This window comes from Mercenaria mercenaria, chromosome 2 (assembly GCF_021730395.1).
Source record: "Mercenaria mercenaria strain notata chromosome 2, MADL_Memer_1, whole genome shotgun sequence".
NCBI classification, from domain to species: domain Eukaryota; kingdom Metazoa; phylum Mollusca; class Bivalvia; order Venerida; family Veneridae; genus Mercenaria; species Mercenaria mercenaria.
This window is the reverse complement of record NC_069362.1, coordinates 110,992,848-111,020,740: the sequence shown is the minus strand read 5'-3', so window position 1 is coordinate 111,020,740 and position 27,893 is coordinate 110,992,848. Positions and strand designations below refer to the sequence as shown.

The following is a 27,893-nucleotide window of genomic DNA, read 5'->3' as shown; positions in this document are numbered from 1 at the left end:
ACAGGCACTTTTGACAATTTTCATGGAAAACCTTCATAATATAAAAAAGGCCTTGAAGCCTGTTGCCGCTATAAAAGTTTTTCCTATCCAAGTAAAATATTTGAAAAGGTTTTCAACAATTTTGACAATGACAAAGAATATGTAGTAAAGAAATAATGAATTATCAACTTCTAAAGAGTAAATTACTGTGCAGCGCATTTAATCATGTTAAGATTTGTAAACACAAACTAAAAACGTTTGTCATATTGTGAAAAAGATGCAACAATGATATATTCATCTCACAATTTTTCTGGTTAACCAAGCAAAATATAAATCAAAATTTTATTTTATGACTTCCTCCATTGTCGTTATATCTATCACTTTAACCATACAAGTGAAAACAGTATTTCGATTTGCTCTAGTGACCTGTTTGGTAACAATTACATTTGTTTTATCTCTGGAGCGCTTCAATAGTAAAATTAATGTTGATATATATAATTTATATATGCCAATCATACACTTAAACTAACATCATGGTTGTTATGTCTTTGTCTTTAAGTACTCTTTGTCCATATAGTTTAGAGAACTGCTCTCAATTGAAAAAAAGATGCAGCTTTTCCATAGAGCTGTACATTTTTATATATATATTAACTTGCTCTATCTCCGTGAATTTGCAGAAAAATTAAAAGAAATGGTTTTGAAATTGTTCTTAGTCAGAATCGACATATAGATATTGTGCTCAAAGTTTTCTCCGAGAAATGATGGGGATAAGATATATCAAAGCCTTTATATTTTATGTTTATATATGGGTGGATTTTTTTTTTATAGATTTTCGATTTTGATGTTGACAAAGCATTTTTCTCAATCTCAGCACGTAATAACGCCAAGCAAATAAATGAAAGTTATAAGAAGTGCGATGGCAACAGTAATTATAACAACTACACGGATGAGTTTTTAGTTTTATTTTAGAATTTCTAAATTCTCATCATAAAGTGTGCCAAGTAAAAACAGGAATACGAAATGTCGGAATCAGAGCAAACGGCGTTTCTAATAAATAAATTTAAAAAAAACTTTTCTGGCGACACGCAGAGATCAATTTCTCTATTTGTTTGTTTTGTTTTATTCATCCATAACTATCTGTATTATACGCCAATTAATGACATCTTTCTTTTTTTAAATAACAAAACCTTATCTTAACGACCTGTAGTACATAACATGCCCAAGTTAATATATTGCAATCTATTACTGTGACTAAGCCTTCTTCATTTGGCTTATTGGGATGACTTATTTATGATTTGATATTTTATAGTTGGGACAGAGACAGTCAAAAGTTATCATGCTGTCCTGAAACGTCTGAGAGTGCATTACATTATATGAAGGTAAGCTGTTCAATATCACCACCGTACAAAGGTAAGAAAAGACAATTTGAAATAATTTACAGAGACAGGGAATGCACTCTCACGAGGCGACAATGGCACCACTTCAGCAGTGAATGATTTTATAGAATGTTACAGATTTTATTAACTATTACAACAGCAATCTTTAAGTGCCGTGTGGCGGCTGCGAAAAGTCCCCTCGTAGTTTGACTCGGTGTTTCTATATGTTCTGGTCCTTTTGGGCTCATGTACCATGATATAATTCTCCTTCTAAAGCTGGGCGTGAAGGATGTGGCACATTTCATTACCTCTCATGATAAGACTCTGTCAAACAAATAGATTCTGTTATTATCAACGGTATCGTTGCTGCGTTCTATGCTTCATAAGGATCATTGCAAAATCTTTTTATATGAATTAATCTGTCTTTTAGATTCTGTCCCAAAGTTTCGTTTCTGAAGAAGGTAACACCTTTTTGTATGAATAACTACATTGCCTTCCTATGTTACAGTTATCATAACTTCGAGTTTATTCATCTTTGATCCTTTAAAAGGGCATCATATTTGTGAACCTTAGGAGTTTAAAATTTGATAGTTTCACACAATATGATTTCATGTTTGCGTTCGATATTTCCAACAAAAGTGTTTAATGAAATTTTAAAAGATATGAAATTTTACAGTCGTGAAGTGTGAAATTATGGAATACAAGATTTCACGCAACACCATTTGATGTGAAATATATAAAAGTTTAGAATTTTCATTCTCACGATCCCATCTTTTTATGAAATTTTAGAAATCACTTAGTCATTAAGTGTGAAGTAGTGAAGTTTAAGATTAAATACTTTACAATTTCAAGAATGAAATTTTAGAAATCGTGAAGTTCATTATTTCATACCTTACGATTTCACGTTTAGAAATCAATTGGTTGTAAAGTTCATTATTTCAAGCTCAAGATTTCGTATTTTTTTTTTACATTTAAATCGTTTTAAAATGTGAAATTGTAAAGTTCATTACTTCATACTTAAATTTTATGAAATTCTAGACATCCTAAATTTCATGATTTTATACTTCACGATTTCACATGTAATAAATTTTTGAATTCTTAAAGTTGTAAAATTTATTATTTCATGCTTTACGACTTCTTGTTCTATAAAGTCACAGAAAGCACAAAGGACTGAGTGTAAAATTAGAGTGCATAGGTTTTTAACTTCACTACTTTTTTCACGTTTTGTGATATTTTAGAAATCTTGAAGTTGCGAAGTGTGTTATTTCATACTTCACAATTTCGTGTTTTATAAGATCTTAGAAAAATAAAAAAGAGGAAAACCACAGGTCGCCAAAAACCGTGCAGGCTTGAAGCGTGAAACTTTTGAATTCCACGAATTAGAATTAGTCCTCCACCTCTGATTCATGTGGGGAAGTTGGCAGTTACTTGCGGAGAACAGGTTTGTACTGGTACAGAATCCAGGAACACTGGTTAGGTTAACTGCCCGCCGTTACATGACTGAAATACTGTTGAAAAACGGCGTTAAACCCAAACCAAACAAACAAAACGAATTAGAAATCTTCAATTCGTGCAGTGTGAATTCATGAAGCTTAATATTATTTCATACTTCAATTTTTCACGCGTTTTCGGAAATCTGAAAACTCGTGAAGTTACGAAACGCCCGTTACAAAAGGTTATTTTTTTCGAAGTTTTAAAAGTCCTCTAAAATTCTAGAATCGCGAAGCCTTAAATAATGAATTCCTGAATCTCATTACTTTATACTTTATCAATCAATTAATCAAACAATCAATCAAATTGAATGCACATTTGAACATTATAACGTTGAACATTATAAAATAGTTGAGGTTTTTGCTGTTTGCGAAACGAAAATCATCGGAACGGGATGGTTTATGAAAAGAACAATCCAGATATCTATAAAAATCTTTCGATAGAAGATGTGTTAAGTGTACAAAGTGATCTTTGGCCAACACAATAGATTGCGACCCAGATTTATGGAGCGCTTCGTTTGCAAACAACCGCTGTGTTGTCAGGTGCCTAGAAACTAGGTGAATGGTGTGGCAACGTTAAATGTCGCAACGCCGCTAAATGTCGCAACCATCATTAAATGTCGCAAGGTTGACGTTAAATGTCGCAACCACCGCTAAATGTCGCATAATCGTCTGCCGCTTAATGTCGCACCTTTAACGTTAAATGTCGCAAAAATTTGCCCATCGTTATATGTCGCAACACCAATGCTAAATGTCGCACTTCCTATTTGACCCTATTGCTATCAATTCCATGTGTATATTTACTTTTTTGAGGGAAAAAATTGACAGTTTTATGTAATACAAATAATTATATTAATGATAAGTGCTGTTACGTTTAGCAACAAGAGGGCCTTGTTGGCCCTAGATCGCTCACCTGAGTTCCACAAGTTGCTTGAACAGTCACGCAAGAAAAATATTTGTGAAATTATTTTGTAATAGGGCCAGTGTTTGAGGACAAAAATATTCTGAGGTTTCTTCTAACTAAATACGATTTGGTAATGATGTTGTATGTTTGTGGGGGTTGGGTATGGGTGGAGAACGAGGTGAATAACGACACAGAAATCTAAGACACAAACACACAGCAGCAAGACAATTAATAGAAAATATAGCTATTTACACTTTTGAAGGGAGAAAGAGAGAGAGAGAGAGAGAGAGAGAGAGGGGTGTGTGTGTGTGTGGGGGGGGGGGGGGGGGGGGGGGTAGTGGTGGTGTGTGTGTGTGTGTGTGTGGGGGGGGGGGGGGGGTTATGTGTGGGTAGGCGGAAAAGGAGGATAATGAGAGAGAGAGAGAGAGGGCCTATAAGTCACTTTTTTACAAAACAATAGAAATTGCTGATCCGAAAAGCAATGTATGGGCATTTTAAACGATTACAGAAAACAAATAGAATGTAGTTACATAATATTTGAAACTTGATTTGAATTAACGATGGGTTAATGACCTTCGCCTAGCAAATGCACATAACAGGTATTGCTGTTTTCTGACTGTAAGATTAAATGTGACACAGTGTCATCATAAAATCTCGGTCTAAGATCGTTGTACATATCACGTTTGAGTAAAAATGTATTTCATGTTTACCTCATTTCGTACACACTGTCTGCACAACCTGTTTTCTAATACTTCACCAGTGGAGCGACCGGTTTCAATCCTTAAAGGGTTCACACCACACCGGAATTGTACCATAATCGAGCGTTCACTTCTCTATAAATTAAACTTCACGTACATTTCTGTTTCATATCTACTTTTGAAGAGTTTATAATTCTAATTTTTGGCGGATAGTTCAATTTGTCTGGCCAAGTATCTGCATTATAATGAAATAGTCTCTGTTTTACCTCGGCAATATCTACTTGTGATTTATTAACAAAAATATCAGGTAAATCTATATACTCAAAAAATTGACAAATTTCTGAAAACCAGTTACAATTTAAATTTGAATGTTCGTAGTCATATTCAAAAATGTTCTTCGTAAGCCGTGTGTTTTCAAACGAAAGAAGTCTATTCAATAATCTTACCATATTCAGCCATCTCCTTTGTGTAGCTGGAAGCCAACCAATGTCACCATTAATTGCCAAAGTTGGTGTGAATCTGTGCACACCAAAAAAAAAACAAAAAAACAACGAATGACTTTATTTTGCACATAGTCAATGGCCGGGTGCGGCTTAAATCCCCGCACAGAGGTACAATAGTCTGGGACTGGGATAACACAAGCATTTTAAAGCTTTTCAAAAGTAGAGAAACCGAACTCTTTAATACAGTTAACTTTTGCACAGATACAACCAAGTGCTCGCCCAGCACCTGTATTAAGAGCTTAAGAGGTGATTGAAAAGTCTAATTTCTCATGAAAAATAATCCCTAAGTATTTTATATTGCTCAACCGTCTCGATAATATTCTCACCTATCTTAAATATGCATTGTGTCCGAGGCTGTCTTGATACTATTAGCCTGAAATGCACTACTTTTGACTTTGATGTATTGATCAACAGCCTCCGTCGCTTAAGCTACAGTCACACATACGGATATGTCCGTGCGTTGAGGTACGGCGCGGATAGGATTAGTCTGTGGGTGTATACCTAGCAGTACGTCTTAGTACGGGAAAAATGGTGAGAAACAGGAAACAGACAAAACAATACAGGATGCGAATAAGTACGGATAGGTACGAGGTACTACGTTGAATTACGTTTTACTGCGCCTTGCAACTTGCCCAGCGCACGGACGATTCTGCGGTAAACTACGTTGAACTATGCTCAAGTACGAGCAGCCTCGGATAACTACGTTTCTGTCCGTAGCTAGACGTAGCTATCCGCGACGTATGTGTGACTGTGGTATTACACCATTCATGCATTGTGTTTAAAATCAGCTGAAGGTCATGTTCATTTTCGGCAAGAAATACAATGTCGTTCGCATATAACAATAAGGAGCACTTGATATTACCAAGTTGAACTCCAACATCCAGTCCTTTAATTTCAGTGGCTAAATCATTGGCGAAAATTGAAAAAAAAATGTGAGAGATAAATTATCCCCCTGTCTGACCCTCGAGAAACATTCGAACAAGTTTGTAACGACCCATCTATCTTGATACACGAAAGAACATTAGTATACATACTTTTAATTGAATTATAGAATTTACCATCCACATTGTTTTGGAGCAGTTTATATAAAAGTAAGTCTCTGTCCACAAAATCAAACGCCTTTTTTACGTCCATGAAAGCTGCTAAATATTAAAACATTTTTTATAATACTATTTAAAGCAAAAATATGGTCCTCACATTAGCGCGACTTTCGAAAGCCATTTTGTTCCTCCGCACTTATCTCATCATTATTTTCCAGATTTCATATTATTTATTATCTAACATTTTATTTTATCGTTTTAATATACGCACTAAGTCTTTATTGAAAAAAAACAACAAAAAACAACTACTGTGCAGTTTCGATACGCATGACAGTAAACTCACCCCTCGATAATTTAGGGGCACGCGTTTATCAGAGGAGGGGTCTTTCAAAATAGGGAATATCATTGCTTTCCGCCATAATGATGGTATAATACCCGAGTCAAATATAATATGAAATAGCTGTCTTAAAATTATGCTGTGGTATTTGAGAACAACATACGGGATTGAGTCAATACCAACAGACGATTTATTTTTCGCTGCCGTAGTTTAACTGGTCATTGCTAGCATGTCATTTTCGATCATAGATTTTTGCTGTTTACATTGCTCATAAAAACGTTTCATCAAAATCTGCATTATGATCCCCGTTATACAAGTTCGCGAAATCGAATTCCCATTTTTCGAAAACAATCTTTTCATCTAAGCAACTATTTCCCGCCTCTTCTATAATTTCAACTGGGTTAGTAGAGTTTTTTCTAGGCCCTAAATATTTCACCTAATTCCAGAATTCATTTGGGTTCTCCGTAGTAAAGTTTTCAATTTCATTGGCAAAAGACTTTCGGTATGCGCGCTCACACTGCCCTAAATTTAACGTTTGTCAAACATATTACGTGATGCCTTATATTTTTTCTTTTTAAAACATATAAGGGTCGAGACTTTTCTCTCAATTACTGTTTTTCTTTTAAGCTCATATTGTGCTATAACTGGGTTAATTCTTCATTCCAGTAAGGTTTGGTGTATTTATAACGTTTTCTTGTCGCTTTATTTGGAGAGTAACACGGGATATTTTCATTCGTTTCTCTCATGATAACTTCACACAACTGATCGTAAGTATTATCGCCGTCAATTTGCGTTCCTCGGCTGAGTTCTATGCCTAGAATTATTTCCTTGAGTGCAAGCCTAATCATCTCGGATTGAAATATATCATTGGGAATACGCGAATAGATAAGACGTTTCTTATCTTGGACTGTATTGCATTTACTCGATTCTTGGTGGTCAATGTACGATGTTTTCAATTCTGTTTACAAAAATGCATGATCTGGTATTCTAGACCGGTTACCCAACATGTGGTGTAAGATCTCAGAGTCAGTAATATCCTGGCATGAAACTGATATTGTTACAAGACGACAGTACATCATGCGGTACACATGTGTAATCCACAACAGAACGACCCCGGATAGAAATAAACGTGAAATGATCGTAAAATTATTTCTATCGAATCTACCATTTAAAGTGCAGAACTTAGCATCGGGTAAAAATTCGATAAATTCGTGGCCATGCTGATTAGTTACAAAGTCTTTTACAGTTCTTGAAGGAATATCATCGAAATCACTAGAAACATCCGACAAAGAACCTATTCTACTGTTATAATCGCCACACATCATTATAGCATCCGCATAATAATGAATGTATATTTGGAAGAGAATATGGGCGAAAAATGTCTGTGCATCACGGCCCCAGTTTGAGCGTTCAGGAGGTAAATAACATGTTAACAGTATAAAATAATAATTTTGATTTAAACGACAGACCAAGTATACCGTCTATTTGTTTATCTATTATTTCTATATCAAAGTTTTTAGAAGTTCATTTTTCACCAAGAGTCCTACCCCACCGGATGGTTTAGGAGCTCGAACATGGGTGACTTTACGGTTAAACCCAAACCAGTTCCAACCTTCCACATGTATACTGTCGGTACCCGACAAGTGCGTTTCATTAATGTTCAATATATCCGCACCGCATTTATTGATCAAATGAGTCCGAAGCTCTTTATTTTGTTCCGTCCATCCGCAAATATTAATATGACAAACCGTGACGGACGCATCGGGTCGGTCGTGTTCCTACGTAGCACTGTTGGTCGCATCCATATGGTCTACTGTTTGTCTTTGCTTACGAGACTGAATTCGTCCAAAAGCACTTTGTATGTATTACCCTGGGGTAATTCGCGCAATACGGCGCGCGCGTTGCTTTCAATTAAGTGCCCAATGCGAGAATTTGTACACATGGAATTCTGTATTTCGTAATTTCATTTTATTTCGAAGCACTTTCACTTTCTGCTCAATATTTTCAATACTTATTTTGACAAAACCCGGCTTGTCTTTGTATCTTGGACGTAGACGCGTGACTGATGAGATCTTGGAGAAGCTTGAAACTTCCGCTCCCAAAGCGCTTATGATATCGTTCGCCTTTTGCATTATGTTTTCACCTTCATCAAATGGGATATTAAATCCTATGACCGTAACGTCAATATAATCGTCCGGATTACTCGTTGACGCATGTGCAGAAATACCGTTATCGCCAATCCATGATCCTGCTCAAGGGTTGGATGTTTGAATTTCCGTTACACGAAATTGTAATGACTGAACACTTGTCAGCACTTCATCTATTCGCATGGACTCCGTGCCCAGGTCAAGTTCAACTTTATCTTTTAACGACCTAATTTTAGAATCGAGGTTCTGCATAAAATCGTGTCTAATCTTATCTAATTAACTGTCAACCTTGCTCATCAACGAATTATGGTTCTTTTTCATGTCTGTAATGGCAGCCAGTAATTGGTCCATTTTAGAATTCAAGTCAAGAGTTTGCTTTTGATCACTGTTTTCAATGGATGTAGCCATATTGTTATGATCGTGTTTATCAGAGATCTGTGACGACGTTGCTGATAATGCGGGTTTCACTTTTAAGCTACAGTCACACATACGGATATGTCCGTGCGTTGAGGTACGGTGCGGATAGGATTAGTCTGTGGGTGTATTAAGCTACAGTCACACATACGGATATGTCCGTGCGTTGAGGTACGGTGCGGATAAGATTAGTCCGAGGGTGTATAACTACGGAGCAGTACGTCTTAGTACGGGGAAAATGGCGAGAAACAGGAAACAGGAGGCAGTAAACAGTTTTGAGCCGTAAGTGTCGAATTGGCCGGGGTGAAATTTACAAATAAGAGGCAATTTACGGAATGAAGTGCATATTTGAACTCCTAAATAATAATAATTGCTAGAATTGAAGTTTCAGCGGCTAGAATTGAGTTTCACTTATTTAAAAAAAAATCAGTTGAGTAGCCTTGATCTTGATAGTATGACGTAATGACTTGCAGGAGCGTATACATGCTTCCTCTGAGCTAGCTTAAAGTGGGGTTGTCATTTTAGCAGGGACCTCAGGAAAACTGGAACAGTGAAGAAACGGTACGGATGGCACATATATTTGAGCTTATTTTCAGATTTTACAGTGTTACTGGAGTATGGAACAGTGTAGCAGTTGGGGCTATCAGTTTCAGGAAATTTTCTGCAGCGATTTAAAAATTGGCAAATTTAGCTTTTTTCGTCATCAGTTTCCGCGACCGGGAGAGCACAAAATTCAGGTCTTGTAAACAGAAAACTAGATATTAGAGATGTATTGTAGATGGTTTGTAACGATAGACATACAGTGATGTTAATGTTGCAATATCTTTATTTCAGGTGTGTGGTTACAGACTTTTGTGTGAGGTTTTGAAAGTTAGGTAGGCGACTCTAGGCTGAGGAGCTCAGAAAACTGTTTACTGCCTCCTTAAGAGCAAATCTTGAAAATTTGTAAGTTCTTCCATGTGCATTTATTTGATGTCTTAGAGGTTTTTCAGTATGATTTGTGAATGAATATGAGTTTTAAAATTAATTTTGAAGCAAAATGAGAGTTTTTAAGAGCAATAACTAAGGGGAGATAACCGCGATTCAGACATGAAAGTCAGTTTTACAGTGTTTTACGAGCCGATATAATGAAAGATATATCTGTTCTGACACCATTTTACTTAGACATATGCTTACTGTGACATTAAAGTCGTCAAATAAGGCATTTAAATGCAAATTCATTGATTTCTATTAATTCAGTAAGCTTTTTAACAGCAAAATAGCGGCTGGGACTGTGGAACAGACCTCGGGGGTACTTTCGGCAGTATGTCCTCTGAATCAGTGTTTCGTTGTTCGTTTCAGTTTAGAAGTTATGTACATATTGCATATAACATAGACGCCAGTCACAGCACACAAAAGTTTAGAGAATAGACATCTTTTCCCCTAAAATAGATAGGTTTTGAAAGGTTTGTCTCAAAAATAACGTTTTTCTCATATTTCGTCACTCGCGAAAAGTGATCATTATGAAATTGAGGTCTTAACATGGACTCGTGGTCTGATGCAGTCAGTTCTATGGGTTGAAAGTCACGTACATCATAGCTAAATATCACAGTGCAGATAATTATCTTCAAATAGACACCATTTAGTGTCTAGGAATAGACAAATTAGCATGTAGTGGTATTTTGTGAAACGTTACGACGGTGACATATGGTGCTCATGCATGTGCTTGTAGCTTCCTGGAGCAGGTCCAGCACAGTACCAGTGAGTTAAAATTGCTATAATGTTCAGCCAGCTTGGCAGCTGAACATATCTAGATACTAAAAACATGGTTGAGACCTCATTTTTGTATGCAATGGGCCCTAAATGAAGCTGTAATGTTACTAGTTAATTTCGGTACGCGTTCCTGGTAGAATTTCTGCATACATGATGTATTTCAGTTGTCAAAATTTTCAACAGCACAGTTGGATATGTATGAAATTGGGTTTCTTTTGGTCTGAATTGATTAAATTACAAAATAAACAGCAAATGTCATACTATTGGGATCACTTTTGTCTCCCTTAAGGAGGCAGTAAACAGTTTTGAGCCGTTAGTGTCGAATTGGCCGGGGTGAAATTTACAAATAAGAGGCAATTTACGGAATGAAGTGCATATTTGAACTTCTAAATTATAATAATTGCTAGAATTGAAGTTTCAGCGGCTAGAATTGAGTTTCACTTATTTAAAAAAAAATCAGTTGAGTATCCTTGATCTTGATAGTATGACGTAATGACTTGCAGGAGCGTATACATGCTTCCTCTGAGCTAGCTTAAAGTGGGGTTGTCATTTTTGCAGGGACCTCAGGAAAACTGGAACAGTGAAGAAACGGTACGGATGGCACATATATTTGAGCTTATTTTCAGATTTTACAGTGTTACTGGAGTATGGAACAGTGTAGCAGTTGGGGCTATCAGTTTCAGGAAATTTTCTGCAGCGATTTAAAAATTGGCAAATTTAGCTTTTTTCGTCATCAGTTTCCGCGACCGGGAGAGCACAAAATTCAGGTCTTGTAAACAGAAAACTAGATATTAGAGATGTATTGTAGTTGGTTTGTAACGATAGACATACAGTGATGTTAATGTTGCAATATCTTTATTTCAGGTGTGTGGTTACAGACTTTTGTGTGAGGTTTTGAAAGTTAGGTAGGCGACTCTAGGCTGAGGAGCTCAGAAAACTGTTTACTGCCTCCACAAACAAAACAATACAGGACGCGAATAAGTACGGATAGGTACGAGGTACTACGCTGAGTTACGTTTTACTGCGCCTTGCAACTTTCCCAGCGCACGGACAGGTCTGCGGTAAACTACGTTGAACTACGCTTAAGTACGAACAGCCTCGGATAACTACGTTCGGCTACGGCGAGGTACGTAACTGCATGGATAACTACGTTTAAGTACGTTTAACTACGGATGAATAAGTTTCAGCCAAGTTGGACTAAAGTCACGCTCAAATGGCTACGGTTCGTTCAAACTTTTGTGCATGTTCAAAAGTTTGAGAAACTTGCAAGTTTGGAATAAGTTTTGAATACGTTTTGACCACGTTTTGGTACGGATTAGTACGAATGACTACTCTGAGGTACGGCTCAGGTACGGACCGATACGGATTACTACGTTTCTGTCCGTAGCTAGACGTAGCTATCCGCGCCGTATGTGTGACTGGGGTATAAAAGAGCTTAAACATGTATCAGTGTCTTCAGAGTTCTCCTTAAATACTGAACTGTTTACCAAATCTTCATTGAATAGAACAGAGTTTGTTTCGGATAAAATATCACTTACGCTGATATTGCCATCATGGTGTCCAGGGCCTCCCGATCTTGGCGCCTTACTTGTGTTCAACTGTTCGATCAAAATTGCATCACTACTGTTCCTTTTTTTCCTTTTAGACTTTTTATAATTGCCCATAACACTATTAACATTATTCCAATACTTCAAAATTTATACAACTAAAAGTCCAATTTATTTTACTAGAGATTTCAAATGTCCGTCCATCAGTTTTCGTTGATCTCGTGATATTTAATTAAAACAACCAAACGTTGGATTTTCTTTTTATTTTGTGGGCCCTTTGTCGTTTGTGATGATTGTCTTTTTTAATTGAGAACTCCTAAGATATCTTTTTAATTTCATAGTTCTTATATTTTCAAAGTCACATTTTGTGCTGAAAATAATGAACAAATAAAATAAATTGGTCACCAAGCTTGTTTAAATGAAACACCCACTGTTGCTGATTGTTCAACATTTCATAATTTTCTGCATTTTTTTATAAATACCAGTAAAATCATAGAGAAAAAAAGTGTCGCACATATCGCCAAGAGTTTCTGAACGAACGTCATGAAACTGTATATGAATGTTATTCAATGTAAGGAACTCCGCTCCCGAAAATTAAGCTCCGTTCAGCACAAAGTGATCAAGATAAGCTATTGTGGAGGCATTGTATTCGTCGTCTGTCTTTGTCCTTCGTTCACAATTCCATTGCTAACACTTCAGACCTTACAATTTTAGCTCAGTCGTATGAAACTTAGCAAGAAGATTTGTGTTAACAAAAGTTTGGCCCAAGCACTACTAGGTTATCATGTCAAGTAATACAGAAACGTTAACTCACCAGAGGCCATGATTTATATTCAATCTTTATGATATCTAGATTATGTGTCTTTATAAAAATTATATAGATTTAGTTTTAAGATTAAAAACTGGATCACGAGGTTATATCATTAAAAACAAGAGGGTCATGATGACCCTGGATTGCTCACCTGAGTAATATGAGCTACATGTTTCAAATGTCAAACTCATGATAAAATATTAAGAAAGTCAGTAGGTCACATTCCTAGTCAATGAAATTCAGTTTTACGATTTGTGTGCAAAACCTGTGTATGTCATCAAGATTTCAAGGCTGCATCTTAAAAAACAAGAAAGTAGGTCAGTAGGTCAAGGTCACAGTCAAGTGACATCATATTACTCGGGGTCTTCAGGTAATTATAATTAAACAGTCTTGGAAATAGGATCAGATGATTTTTTAATTATTTTTCCTATATAATTAACATAATAACTAAGTGACCCCAGGGCGGGGCCTCTTTTTACCCAGGGGCATAATTTGAACAATTTTGGTAGAGGACTACTAGACAGTGCATCATACCAAATATCAAAAGCCTAGGTCGTATTGTTTCAGACAAGATTTTTAAAGCTTTTTCCTATATAAGTCTATATAAAACTTGGGACCCCAGGGGAGGGCCTCTTTTCACCCAAGGGGTACGATTTGAATAATTTTGGTTGAGGACGATAAGACAATGCCACAAACCAAATACCAAAGGTCTAAGTGTTGTAGTTTCAGACAAGAAGATTTTTAAACTTTTTTTCCTATATGTCTATGTAAAACTTGGGACTCCCGGGGCGGGGCCATATTTGACCCTAGGGGGATAATTTGAACAATCTTGGTAGAGAACCACTAGATGATGCTACATACCAAATATCAAAGCCCTAGGCCATGTGGTTTTGTACAAGAAGATTTTCTAAGTTTTCCCTATATTAGTCTATATAAACCATGTGACCCCCACGGAGGGACCATATTTGACCCTAGGGGAATAATTTGAACAATCTTGGTAGAGGACCTCTAGATGACGCTACATACCAAATATCAAAGCCCTAGGCCATGTGGTTTTGTACAAGGAGATTTTCAAAGTTTTCCCTATATCAGTCTATATAAACCATGTGACCCCCGGGGCGGGGCCATATTTGACCCTAGGGGGATAATTTGAACAATTATTGTAGAGGACTACTAGATGATGCTACACACCAGATATCAAAGCCCTAGGCCCTGTGGTTTTGGACAAGAAGATTTTTAATGTTTTTCCTTTCGGTTGCCATGGCAACAAGAGTTTTGCATGGAATTCAACTCTTTGAATAATTTTGAAAGGGGGCTACCCAAGGATCGTTCCTGTGAAGTTTGGTGTAATTCTGCCCAGTCGTTTTCAAGAAGAAGATTTTTTTAGAAATTGTTGACGCACGACGCACGACGGACATCAAGCGGTCACAACAGCTCACCTTGTCACTTCGTGACAGGTGAGCTAATAAAACACTGTTAACACTCTAGAGGCAATATATTTGCTGCTAGATCTAATGAAACATTTTATGGCCCTCAAAGAAATTTAAAGATGTAAATATTGTACAGATTTTATGATAAATAATTAATACAAAAACGTTGTTGCCTGAATGTTGGTCGCTGAAAAGTGCGCTAGTACTGCTGCTTATTTCAATGTTCCTGGCCGCCTTTTGTGCTAAAGCCTAAAAATTCTTTGTTTCCGGCAACATGCTAAAAATAGGGTAGGTAGTCAGATTTGTTTTTGGATTTTTTTTATTAAGTGAGACTTTTCGGAAATTATTTTTGTGTCAAAAATGAATACAAATAAGGGGGTCATGCCTTTAGAGCATCAATAAGTTGATTTCTAACATCATAACTGACCATGTTTAAAGCATAAAAAGTGCAGTTTTGAAATTTTTTGTTATTTTTTGTTAAAAAATTTAAAACAATATTCTCCAAGGCCTAAAATCATTTAGGGTTGGGCCAAAAATTTAGGGTAGGTCAGGATACCGGAAAACAAACATTTTTTACGCCTAAGATGACGAATATGTGAAAGTATATATGTCCGACGTTAAAGGAACAAATACTACATAACTATCCTTTACCCTGCGAAATTTCAAAAATGAATTTGTCGGCAATTACCACTGTTTATCAACGGACTGTTCACTAAACATTTTAAGACTGAACAGCGAACAATGCAGGCAGTGAGGACGTGCAGGCTGATCTTGGACTGCACTGGTGCCAAAGGCAGAATCATTTGCCGCCAGCAGGATAAAGGATAACTGTCGTAAAACTTGCCGGTTCGGATAAATATTCGTATAATGATTAGGATCTAACAGATTTACAACATGACCAACATAAAAACAAATAAGCCTGAGAAGCGTTTTTCTTTAAATTTATTGCACAATAAATACGATGGAATGAAATTTCGTTTCGTAACTATGAAACAAAATTGAATGGACAAGAATACTAGCAGAAATATAATGATATTTGTTTTGAATTAATGATAAAAAAAATGAGTCTTAGATTTCAACAACTGAAAATATGTTCATGTCAGTCATTGCATTAAGTGAATGTTGGACACAGCAAGTTTTCTTCTAAATTTCCATGTCTTTTTTTCTCATTTTTCTGAAGATTGGATATTTCCTGTAAGAATTCATTACGTTATATGGTTATACGTATGTGTACACGTGTTTCACTGGGTTGACGAGTATTTCTCTGAGTGATGGCTGTTTCCGGCAAGCTTCTAGTAGGGGACGGGATGGACTGGCTTTACTGGCTTCACTGGACGGATTGGATAAACTGGTTTCACTGGGTTGATGGGGAGGATGGGTCTTACTGGATCAATAATGTCTCCGCAGTATCTATATGTACAGATGGTAGGCTGTAAATATTTAAATGACATTATGTACACACAACTGAATTCATATAACATGGTACGAAGATGATTTTCAAAACGCTGTTAACGTTGAATACAAGTTGTTTACTGATCAGTGAAATCTATTATCTAGCGCATTGGTAAAAGCACTATTATTTGCACTATTATTTGTTCAAAGTACAAAAAAAATACATTTTATATATTATAAAGCATTTAATTACAATATAATAGTAAACATTTGCTAAATATCATTACTATTATTCGTGAAAAGCTCGACATCAATTCAAAAAGCCCAAAATATAACAACTGCCTGTGCACAATGGACATATTCTTTAGCAAGTGAATAGATCGCCAAATAAAAGCAACTCGATATCATTCAATCTACAGTCTAAAATGTTACCTTACAAACGACTTATCATGCTGAAATTTACTTATCATGCTGAAATTTCATATAGTAACCGCGAAAAAGTGCGAAACCCTTGTAAAGCGTGTTCTCTAAGTCTTAGATATAATTACTTTCTGACCATTTAGCATTATATAATTCTAGCATAATGTAATAATTCGACCTCGTCCGCATATGCAATAATTAGGTCGAATTATTCCTGTCTTACTTTCATTCAAACCTAACTCTATTTCAGATGCTATCTGATACAACAATAATCAAACGTACCCTGCCGTATCGTCCACAAGTGCACGTGTTGCATCCATCATAGTAGCTCTGGCCAGGGTATACCGGGCGGCCCATATAGTCATAGCAGTAAACTGTAAAATATCAATGATTTAAGATATACAAACGGGCATCTTTCACTAAAATATATTTTTTTTATTAATGTAGAATCCTCATCAAATGAATTTACATGACTAAATGATATAAACTGTGTTTGTAAAGCTACAGTCACAATTAAAATTTTGAGCCGCACCATGAGATAACCAACAAAGTGCATTTACGACCAGCATGGATCCAGACCAGCATGGCATCCGCGCAGTCTGGTCAGGATCCATGCTGTTTTCTTAACGGTTTCTCTAATTGCAATAGGCTTTGAAAGCGGACAGCATGGGTCCTGACCAGACTGTGCGGATGCACAGGCTGGTCTAGATCCATGTTGGTCGCAAATGCACTATGTTGGTTTTCTCATGGTGCGGCTCGTTAATGTCATGGTTAACAGTCATTTGTTAAAAAAAGACCTTCCCATTTTTAATGGAAAGCCAATTACATGCAGATATACATGCACCAGGTGTGTACTAAAACGTAACACACAATATTGTCTATGACTATAAACGTGTTCTTTATATGTTAACATACACAAAATGGTGTAATTGTCCAAGAAAAACACACCAGAAATACATTTGCAATATAAGAGTCAATTTCCCTGATCTTGTTTATCTTCATCATTCAAATGCTAAATTATATGCTGATTAGGTGAATGGAGCTAAAACAATTCTTGTAAAAACGTCCATATAATCCGCCATGAAAAAAAAAAAGATATGAAATTTTAGTAAATTTGATCAAATTTGATAATGAAGAATACTGAATTATAAACTAATCTTGTTCTTTAATGTAACTATTCATCATCTTTTATTCTTTGATGTAAGCAGTATTCAAAATTATTCAAGGAAATGCGGACACAACATTGATGCATGGATTTATCCTACAAATATATAGAACAAATGATCATAATTATAAATTCAGAATTTTTAGAATAAATGTGTATTTATTTTATTTCGTTAACAAACTCGCTGAATACAAGAGTTATTGTTCTTCATATCGATTAACTTCTCCTTTTTTCAAGTCTACACGTGTTTCCTATCTAAAACGTATTTCCTGGCTATACTTATTTTCTGCCTAATCATATTTCTGCCTAAACATGACTACTGAACACGTTCAAGATCTATAATTTGAAAAAAAAAACGCATACAAAATCAAAACAAATCCAACATACCTTGTTTAACTGGGTATTTTGGTTTCACATACACTGGAAACAAAGAAAAAGAATACTCAATCAGCAGTGTCAGAACTTATTTTTCTTCGTGATTTGCATTATTTGATTGTAAACAAATGGTTAAATAGGTACGTAAATAAATCTGACTAAAATTCTCGAATATAACCTGTAAGACTATAAATATAAAAATGAAAATACTTACTGGCCTGTGCCATTACTGAGCATCCCAACAACAAACAGACGACAGCAAACGTATTCATCTTCGGTAAGAAATGTTTAATTTATGCAAAAATGGCACGAAGTGAAAACGAAGTGCGTTCGCTTGAAGACAATGGTGAAAATCGAACATTTTAGTTTGTATTTATACCAATATAGTTTGGGAAGTCCAAAATTATTTTTCCTCAATATGTGGTTTTTACGTAATCCGTCTGAGTGAATAAGACAATTAAAACAATCGTGGTTTGTTGAGTGACCAATGGCAGTTTAGTATTAATGCAGTGGTCGTACGCAAGTTGTCAAAATGATGTGTAAATATATTAAACGTCAAGTGCTGTAACAATAACACCGCGTTATTAATTCATTAGATCGTAAAGTTACTTGCACATTGTACAGTATTATTTACGCTACGTCAGTTCACATAACATATTATTGCACTGAAACATGTGGTTATAAACTTTAAAGTGATGCATTCGTAGGTTTAATTAAAACTGATTTTCAAATTTGAAAAAGAAAATAAAGTTTTAGTACCATAAAAACCATTTTTCTCTTGGTGAAATTCCTTATGACCTAATATCTGCGACTAATTCACTTAAAAACGAAGTTTGTTTATATATATATATATAGTTTGGGGATATCCTAAGTGTTTCGTGTCTAGAAAGGTCAGTTCTTGAGTGTTTCCTGAGTATTAAGTACTGGGCTAATACGCGACAGGAAAACCAAGAGCCAACGCTTTACTGGGTGGGAAGGGGTGGGAAATCAGTATATAGCATTGATTAGTTAAACTAAGTAATTAGTCGCTACAAGAATAACCTATCGACTCCAATCCTTAGCATCCTAACGTTCACAGAACGATCAGTGACGTCACTGCCCTTTCAGCGCCACCTATAACACTGAGGATCTGGGGATATCCTAAGTGTTTCGTGTCTAGAAAGGTCAGTTCTTGAGTGTTTCCTGAGTATTAAGTACTGGGCTAATACACGACATGAAACCTTCGTCCACACTCCAGACCTTTATATCCTCAATTTGATTCCCATGACAGGACTTTTGCACTACAGTATCGTCATCCCTTTGTCCCAATACTCATTCCAGCATTAGTAAATAAATAAGATAAAAGATAAACAGCAACATATTACATGATGAGCAAATTTATTACGTATCAGATATATATGTAAGGTACACACAGCTAATCAAATATTTACTGCAAAAACAATTCAAACAAAACGTTTACGTCATAAAGTACAGAAATAAACGCATCCAGGTATTTACATCACATACACTATAACGAATTACAGAAGGCAGGTATAAGGAATAAGTTTCTTTTAACAAATATTCAACCTTATGAAGAAGTATGTGTGTTAACATATAAAAAGATTCATACATGTTCAAAAAACGCATGTGGTAAAGATGCATAGTCAGCATGGGAATTATAAAAATCCTCCACCTCGTTAGAAAAATCAACAGCACGGGCAAGACGCTTTGCAACAGTTGAAGAACGCATTAACTTTCGCCTACTGTAATATTCTGCACTTTCGGAACCAAACCAACCTACATGGTCCATTATATCAGCTGAACTACACCCAGCAACATTCAACGATACAGCACAGCCTGCCCTAAAACTATGTGGAGTTTCACCATCATATATACCTAAAACGGTTAAGTAGTGTCTCATTCGTTCATATACCACAGAATAAGACACTTGTTGATCAAGAACAACCCCTGAGTCAGACACAATACGAAACATGTATCCTAAGGTGAGATTTACTCCCATAGCCTTTGAAGACGCTACATACGTATTGAGACCATTAACGGGGCAAATTAGCGTATCAGCGCATTTTGGCACAACAAATTCATTAACCTTGCCCCTGTTACCCCTTAAAGTTTTACCAAATGTATGTGTAACTGTGAGACCAGATCCATCTGAAAGAGATCTGACCTGTTGTGACAATAAAAACGACAAATCGCCCGCACGATCTCCAGCAAAGAACTGCAATTTAAACCAAGCTTGATCTCTTAAAAGAACATATCTCTCCCGGGATGTTATATCTGACCTTGCAAGTTGCATGTCAATATAACGAGCAATAGAGCGCAATTTACTCATGAAAATAGGTTTTGCCTGTTTCGGAAGGACATTTGCCTTTGCTTGCTCCTCACGTATTCGCGTAAGATACTCCTTGACAATTGGGGAGCATACAGGATTCCCTTGCATCGTCATGCTATCCCAAAAACGACCAAACCCATGATCTTCAAAAATTCTACATAACAGATTTATCACACCTTCTACAGTCCCTGCAGCGAGGCGAAGTGGGCATGCACAATTAATCCGAGAGTCAGAACTACCAATGTATGGACAAGAAGCAGTATGTATCTTAGTCTTCCCGAACTCATCTTTCCAAACCAGAAATTTCCTAATATCTTCAGGAGAGCAACTACATAATGTAAGAGGAGTAGGAAGGTTGGATAAGAAATCTGCCAAAGATGCCGTTAAGGAACGCTTTCGCTTAGCTGAGTTGGACTGGTCCGTTTTCTTGTCCAAGAGGGAGAGTCGATCCTCAATCTTTCTTGTATCAATATTAAGTTGCGATCCCTGGAAATAAACAGAATCGAATCTAGCAAAATGACAATCTGTAAGCAAATATGTCATACTTAAGACCTAAATCAGAGTCTCGAAATCCCTTTTTTGAAGGGAAAAGTACAACATTCTTTTCCCCAACACTGCCCAATGGAACACTGTCAACACAATATTTATCTATATGCGTTTGCCAAACTGGAATCGGTCTCATCTTTGGCGCAACAAATGTACAACTCTTAACTCCTTGTTCCTCCAAATATTTTAATACCGGGAATATCATTGCAAACGGTGGGAATACATAACCATTCTTTTCTGAACGTAAGTCTTGGCAAAAAATATTTACACCAGCAGACTGCGGTGTTGGAGTCGGAGTAAAATGTTTTAGAAATGAGCCATCAACATCTCGCATAGCATTCGAATCTAATGCCATGAGGTCCACTGTGTGAGGACCAAATAAGACCTGTAACCTATGCCATGCATCATCACTGAGCTTTGCATCAGAAGCTGACACTGATCTAGAGGGTGCATCCGCAACATTTTCCGTGGTTTTGACATATGACATGCGTAGGTCGATGTTGTTGCGGAATGTAATGGAGAAAATGGATTTCGTAATGTCATTGAGAGGCCTGTCCCTAGCACCCTGATTGTCCCATACATGAAGAACTGCTTGGTTGTCAACCAAAACATCAACGCGATGATTCTTTAACTTAGACTCAAATGACAAAAGACAATTGTGAACCGCTTCAGCCTCTTTTAAATGAATCGGTTTTTCCACTGAACCAAAATAATCACAAAGTGTCTGTGGTGGAATGCCGTCAGTTCCTCTCAAGACAACAGCGCCATATTTATAAGAACTAGCGTCAGTGGCCAGAACAATCTGTTTATGGGCTTCAGATCGCCAAGACATACAGCCTGTCCAAGCGTCCAAGAAACACCAATGCCGTAATTCCGCACTAAGATAGTCATCAACCAAAACAATGCCACCATTCTTTGAGGCCACAGCAATAGCCCTATTTACCTCACGAGTAAACAATCTACAACCAGGTACTGCTAATGTCATACTGATACACTTCCCTGCAAATCTTTGGAGAGTTTTCAAATCAATAGATTTCGAACCCAGGATAAAATCCCGAAGGGCACAAAATGACTGTTTTTTCTCCACCGGCAATACGTAAGTTTGTCGAAGAGAGTCAATGTAAAAACCCAAGAATCGTAAACACTGTACAGGGATAAGCACACATTTTTTCAACGCCAGTGTATAACCCAGCCTTGTCAACAACTCTAGAAATACGTATGATGTTCTCTCTGCCATCCGAAATGGCTGATCAACGTTAGCGGATGATTTAACAAGAGGGGCACCTAATCTATCATCAATGTATTGTATTGTGGCAATGCCCAATGATCTAATGTGCGACGTTACCACCATTCCCACTGTCTGGTAGACATAAGGCGAGGCTTTCCAGCCAAATGACAATGTAGTATATGAGAACAACCATCCAGCAAATTCTATACCAAAGTATGTTTGCGAATCTGGAGTCAAGCGAATATGATCATATCCAGATTTCTCATCAAAGGATACCATGTATGCACCACGTTCAATTAATCTATGAACATCCTTTAGTGTTTCAAGTTGGAAGGGAACATCTTTAATCCATAAGTTTAAATATCTTGCGTCATGACAAAGACGAGGCTTGGACTCCTCAATTGTAAGTGGTAAGATTACTTTCGGTGGTACACACTCACCAACCCTGCCCCAAACCCGGAGGGAGCCATTTGATACCCGTTCCAATAATTCCTGGCAAATAAAGGGAACAAAACGCTGACAAATGGGCGCATTAGGGAAGTAACGCTTAGGTGGAAGATCACAGTCATAACACTGTCCTTTAAAATTACCTTTGAAATGAGTGAAAAAATACGAAATGTCTACACCATTCTCTAACCACGAAAGAACCATTCTGTCCGACGCACTAGTCCCATGCAATATTTTCCGCCATTCCTTAACACATGAATGTAACTGACCCGATACAAACAAAGATGGATCTCGCAAGGGTAGCATGTCAATGCTGACATCATGCCTATCTAAAAATACGTCTTCAGCAGTATGAAAATGAGCGTCAAGTGAGGGCATACCATCCCCCAACGTCATCCACCTAGGATCCGTTCGTACAGTCACAGCCGTTGGATTAAAATTATGTTGTCGCTCCCAGGAGGGAATCTTGATGAAACTACCAGTAAACGAGCCTTCCTCCTCCTGTCAAAAAATACAAGACTGTACAGAAACGGCCAGGCAGAAGACGCTGAGAGACAGGAAAGACCCTCACTCTTAACTCACGTGAATAAAAAATTCACTAGAGCTTTAGACGCTCTTGAGAAAAGACGAGGGTTCACTCAAAATAATCTAGTGAAAGGTGTAAAAGCTGTATATGGTACTAATAATACAAAATAATCATACAATGGCAATATCAACAATCAAATAATTAATAATTTCACATACAAAGCACAATATACATCCAGAAATGAAATGATTGAAAGGAAAAAGTAGAGCCACCCAAGCACACTTAAAACTTGTCGTTAACGTAAACATGATTACGCAAAACAGACGTTTCGACATGAAGTATATTACCATCATAACATTAAGACTTAGTATCATAAAGTTTCGGAAGTCTTGTACCGGTACAATTTCAATCAATATAGCTTTATCCGATATGCATTGTACATAAGAAATGTTTGAGAAGAATTCTGCAAATATTATAGCTTGACAGATCATTTCAATTATCTGTAACCAATATAAATGACGCAGCATTGCTATAATAATTTATCAAGGAGAAAATGTCTGTTATAAACTATTAAAATTTTTAATAAAGAAAATGCAAAGAAAACCGTTAATAAACTCAAGAAATGCTTAGTAAACTAGCTTTTTTCTTACCAAGTCACAATATAGATATTATTTACATGTCGTCAAACTCACTTGCATTAAAACGATATGCAATACATCTGAGTAAAATATATAGCTCCATTCAGTTTCATAAAGTGTTCATGTATAAACATTTTGAATCAATAGATGGAAATAAAATGACACACTAATTGAAAAAGACACATAATATAACTGTGTGACTATATGACTACTAGTTGTATTGATTCAGTTCTTCTGTTTAGCTCTCTTCATGAGCATACAGTCTTTAACCTGATGCTCCGTAGAGTCACAGAACAGGCAAGCACCCCTCGGACGGAAAAGAGACCTCCCCCCTCTTGGTTTATACCTAGGTCTAAATGTATGGCCGAAAGAATACGGATAGCCGAATCCCGTATGTGCAGGAGGTAACATCGGCCACTGAGCCTGTGGCATCTGAGGATATAAACCTGCAAGTGGAGAAGACTCTTTCGGGGCATCTTGCTTCTCAAATTCCTTAGTTTTGAGACATTTTGCCAGAGCCTTAGACACCAGGTCTGAAGCTTGTCCATTAAGGACAGACAAACATAATGCCGCAATATTCACCTCCCCCTGGTGTCTAGAGGCCTGACGATATAATTCCTCAACAGTCTCCGCGTCAGCATGGGAATGGCGGCGGGAAACCGACGCCAGTTCCTCTAACGTTAATAGTATCAACGCCTCTGAAGGCTCTTTTTGAAGTGCCAGCAGCCTTACTTTCTTTTTCAGGTCATCCACTCGTTCTTCCATGTCCTGACCTCCTGTCTTCTGCCTCTTCATCGGCGCGGGGCCATCCTACAGGTACAAAAGCACTTGTTACGAATCCCAATAAATTATACAATGGCAGAGTTGTACCCAAAGGCAACCATGTTCTCATGATAGGGTCATAAGATGCATGCGAAAAATATTATAATACTAATATTATAAAATAGATCCACCTGACCTACATAAACATGATGAAGTTGAACGAATTAACGACCAAGTTCATTTACGGAAAACGTTCAGTGACTGAAGATCAGTCGAAAAAAGCTGTTGTCATAACATGATACAATAACAATAGATAAATTATCAACTAATGTACCTGCTCCTCAGCCAGCTGTTGACCTTTAGGCGCCCCAATCTCGTTCGCAAGTATGCCTTGTGTGTCATCTCTGTCTGCCATAGTAAGAACTTCTCCCAGCTCCTCCCCTGTCAGTTCCTTGAACACTGACTTTATGTTCTACAATAAGACGTCTGTATTTCAATTGTACTCAACACACTACTTATGCATTCATATTATCTACATTATTATCGTAAGAGATATTATATTCCATATCACTTTCATCATTATATTATTATTATTATTATTATTATTATTATTATTATAGTGGTTATTATTATCATAAACCAAATAATAATAAAACAAAATAGCAGAATACAACCGCATTAATTAATATAAGAATTATCTATCATAATAGATGGATCCAGTTATATTTCCAGATAGAAAATATTTCAGAAGTATAGGTATTACCTCCGCACTCATGGTTTCTAGAGGCTGTGAGGACGTCACCCTAGCATACTGCTTAGGAACATTGGCATCCCTAATCTTTTTGACTAGACAAATCAAATTGGTGTCTTTCAGAGTGTGTCGCCTTTTCAATGTCGTGGGTTGAACCATTGTACCAGTGAATCTAAAATCACATAAATTAGAAGAGAATATAATCAATAAATACTCCCAACAGAAATAAATACAAATAGATTCAATAGATTAAGCGTAAACTAAACCTGAACGCATACAAACATATATGAATATCCCGCGATAATATTATAACTATAAAACAGCATACAACATAGCCCCGTATTTAATATCAAAGGGGAGAAACCATGTAAAACAGCACAAATCCCCTATAAACACAATATCTATATATATCATCCACTGTTTCTGATATGCATTCATGTGTGGAGCGCGTTTATCAGCCGTGACAAGTGAGGGTCAGTATAGCAGACCACAGCATACCGTAACAAATCTGCTGATAAGCTTCCAGCGAAATCCTAGATGCATGTTATGCAGCCGGTCAAGAGAGCAGATACTGCAAAATCTAAAAATAACTGACCTACTGACCTACTGATAAACATTAGGCTTGTCCAAACAAAGGAACCCGCATCCTCATATAATAAAAAGATAGCCAAAGCAATTAACAACTTGTACCTTCAATGAAAGCCACGAAGTATGCACCAACATAAGTATGAAAACCCATTCAGTGTTTTAGGGGGTAATATTATCAGGTTAAACTACCAATACTTTCCACGAAACAGGTAGATATAGCTACTGACCCCCGGCCAGAGAAAATGTCTGCCATGTTAATCGTCACCAAGACGAACAAATTACGCACCTCCCTGGGTGTAAGTGACCCTCAGTCACAAAATAGCTGCACAAAACAGCAATGTACCACCTAGGTACTAAAAACCACCAAGGTTTTCAAGAAAAAATAAAAAATAGAATGATTTTACCTGAAAAATCCGGGAGGAAAAAATCCACAGCCTTCCTAACGTTCACAGAACGATCAGTGACGTCACTGCCCTTTCAGCGCCACCTATAACACTGAGGATCGGACTTGCGAAATGCATTCTCATTCATCAGAGGTTAGTCAAAATCCCGAGACGAACTCAACTAGGGAAAATGGTAGATCTCTGGTATGCGAGAATAAGTGAAATGTTATAAAATGCTAATGCAATTCAATGAACAAACTTCAAATAACAAATGATATTGCCCAAATGTAGCTTGCTAAGGGTTACAAACGTATGTTATAAGTAGTACCGAAACTGCCATTTATTTGCAGCTATCATCGAAACATAAGAAAAGATAAGGAATTCTTTATTATAAGTACAAAAAGCACCAAGCCAATGGACCTAGTAACCTTACTTTATTGACGATATGGATGTACTACAAATAGGTATGACAGACATGTGATGTATGCTTAAATGTATGATGAAATGAAGATTTTTTTGTGTGCTGTTGTGTCGCACCGACACAATTATGGGTCATATAGCGACTTTTCCAGCTTTAATTGTGAAGGAAAACTCCAGGTGCACTATTTCATTACGAGCAGGCTCTAGGGTAGACCACCGACATTCCGTAAGCCAGCTAGATGGATTCCTCACGTGAAGAATTCAATGCCCACAGTGAGGCTCGAACCCATATCGTTGGGAGGCAAGTGATTCAAAGTCAGCGACCTTAAAAACTTGGTCATGGGGACCCCGCGAATCAATATGTGTAACCATTGTATGAACTGTAATACAATAAACTTATAACACAAACCGGCTCATAAGAATTACAAATTTCAATTAATTCAATTTGATTGTTTATTAAATCTTTGATTAAATGACAGAACACAACAGAGCAAAAAGTATTTTATAAATGAATTAGTTTGATGCACAATATCGTATTATTAAAAAGAAGCAAAAGCAGATGCATGTTTTTCGTACATTACGGAGCAGTATCACGTACCATTTCAGTATATATATATATATAGATGTATGCAAAATATTATTTAGACATTAAGTATGTATTACGGCAAGAATTGTCCGTCTCGATTGCCTAGAGCTCTGCGACTGCCAGAAAAGTTTGAGAAATACAGTGGTTGTCGACTGTTACTTTCTTGTTTTTGTTGTTGTTGTTTTTACAGGTTTTTTTTTGTTATTGTTGTCGTTGTTTGGTTTTGTTATATTGCTGAACGTTATTACGCTTTGTTGTAAAATTCGTATATTCTTTTCTAATAACTGTATAGCTTGCATTTAAGTGGAGATGAAAGTTAAAAGAAAGTTTGTCAGCATGAATCACAGGAGTCTGAAATTCTGTCAATAAGATGAAAAAGTCTGTCTTTAAAAAAGATATAGAATCTACCCCCTATTTTATATATAGCGGGTATATCTTTTTAAAGATAGAATTCTGGTGTTTCAGACTCCCGTGCCGTCACGGAGCAGGTGCACGCAGCTTTCTCTTCTATTTATGAAGATTTCAGGCGAGCATTAAAGTGACATCCAGTAATGGTTGAATGACATTTTGTAGCTATGAAACTGCGGATCACAATAACGTCTTGTTACGAGTATGACTGCCCGTCGTCTCAGAGTGCGCGATCCAAGCATGCAACAACTCCCGCGATGGACTGTGTCCCCTGTTTATGTCTATTTATAGAACGGTCGGGTTCCACGTCTACTACAAAGCAAAAATTTGAAAATAATAAGAAGAGAAATGGCAACTGTAGAGTATATACGGTATATCACGTGGGAATCTTATGTATTAATATGTATGCATGCTTGATGCTGATGTTAGTTGTATATTTGTCATCTATGAGTATAACTGTGTATTAAAGTATAGAACCCACAAAGTGTTCTCTATATAACA

At 36.7% G+C, this 27,893-nt stretch overlaps 3 protein-coding genes and 1 long non-coding RNA gene across 5 annotated transcripts; 1 reads left to right on the top strand and 3 right to left on the bottom strand.

Annotated features, from left to right (window-relative positions):
- The first annotated feature begins 9,158 nt into the window (after positions 1-9,158).
- LOC128555355 (uncharacterized) lies at positions 9,159-11,605 on the top strand. Of its 2 annotated transcripts, XR_008370002.1 has the most exons (3): positions 9,186-9,449; positions 9,723-9,833; positions 11,505-11,605. It is a non-coding gene; the product is annotated as an uncharacterized LOC128555355 (long non-coding RNA). The 2 variants fall into 2 exon arrangements; XR_008370001.1 differs by having other exon boundaries at positions 9,159-9,833.
- A 3,734-nt stretch (positions 11,606-15,339) lies between these two features.
- Positions 15,340-18,246, bottom strand: LOC123562974 (uncharacterized). The gene is made up of 4 exons (XM_045355548.2): positions 17,995-18,246; positions 17,793-17,825; positions 16,523-16,614; positions 15,340-15,858 (listed from the first exon to the last, which is right to left on the bottom strand). The coding sequence occupies exons 1-4, from the start codon at positions 18,050-18,052 to the stop codon at positions 15,721-15,723; spliced, it is 321 nt and encodes a 106-aa protein (XP_045211483.2). The 5' UTR covers positions 18,053-18,246; the 3' UTR covers positions 15,340-15,720.
- Positions 18,247-18,666: 420 nt separating this feature from the next.
- On the bottom strand, positions 18,667-20,789 carry LOC123551928 (uncharacterized). Its single transcript, XM_045341236.2, has one exon. It carries the CDS (start codon positions 20,650-20,652, stop codon positions 19,384-19,386), a length of 1,269 nt encoding a protein of 422 aa, XP_045197171.2. The 5' UTR covers positions 20,653-20,789; the 3' UTR covers positions 18,667-19,383.
- A 1,932-nt stretch (positions 20,790-22,721) lies between these two features.
- Positions 22,722-26,099, bottom strand: LOC128555351 (uncharacterized). Its single transcript, XM_053537551.1, has 4 exons — positions 26,000-26,099; positions 25,020-25,179; positions 24,591-24,728; positions 22,722-24,304 (listed from the first exon to the last, which is right to left on the bottom strand). The coding sequence occupies exons 2-4, from the start codon at positions 25,164-25,166 to the stop codon at positions 23,720-23,722; spliced, it is 870 nt and encodes a 289-aa protein (XP_053393526.1). The 5' UTR covers positions 25,167-25,179; positions 26,000-26,099; the 3' UTR covers positions 22,722-23,719.
- Between the last annotated feature and the right edge of the window lie 1,794 nt (positions 26,100-27,893).

Bases quoted from the DNA above. Each gene is read 5' to 3' on its own strand.
- LOC123562974 (XM_045355548.2), bottom strand. From the start codon at position 18,052: ATGAATACGTTTGCTGTCGTCTGTTTGTTGTTGGGATGCTCAGTAATG. The intron at 17,826-17,994 runs GTAAGTATTTTC...CTTTGTTTCCAG, and splicing joins CTCAGTAATGGCACAGGCCA to TGTATGTGAAACCAAAATAC. The intron at 16,615-17,792 runs GTATGTTGGATT...GATATTTTACAG, and splicing joins AAAATACCCAGTTAAACAAG to TTTACTGCTATGACTATATG.
- LOC123551928 (XM_045341236.2), bottom strand. From the start codon at position 20,652: ATGACATATTTGCTTACAGATTGTCATTTTGCTAGATTCGATTCTGTT.
- LOC128555351 (XM_053537551.1), bottom strand. From the start codon at position 25,166: ATGGTTCAACCCACGACATTGAAAAGGCGACACACTCTGAAAGACACC. The intron at 24,729-25,019 runs GTAATACCTATA...GTCTTATTGTAG, and splicing joins TAGAAACCATGAGTGCGGAG to AACATAAAGTCAGTGTTCAA. The intron at 24,305-24,590 runs GTACATTAGTTG...TTGTACCTGTAG, and splicing joins AACAGCTGGCTGAGGAGCAG to GATGGCCCCGCGCCGATGAA.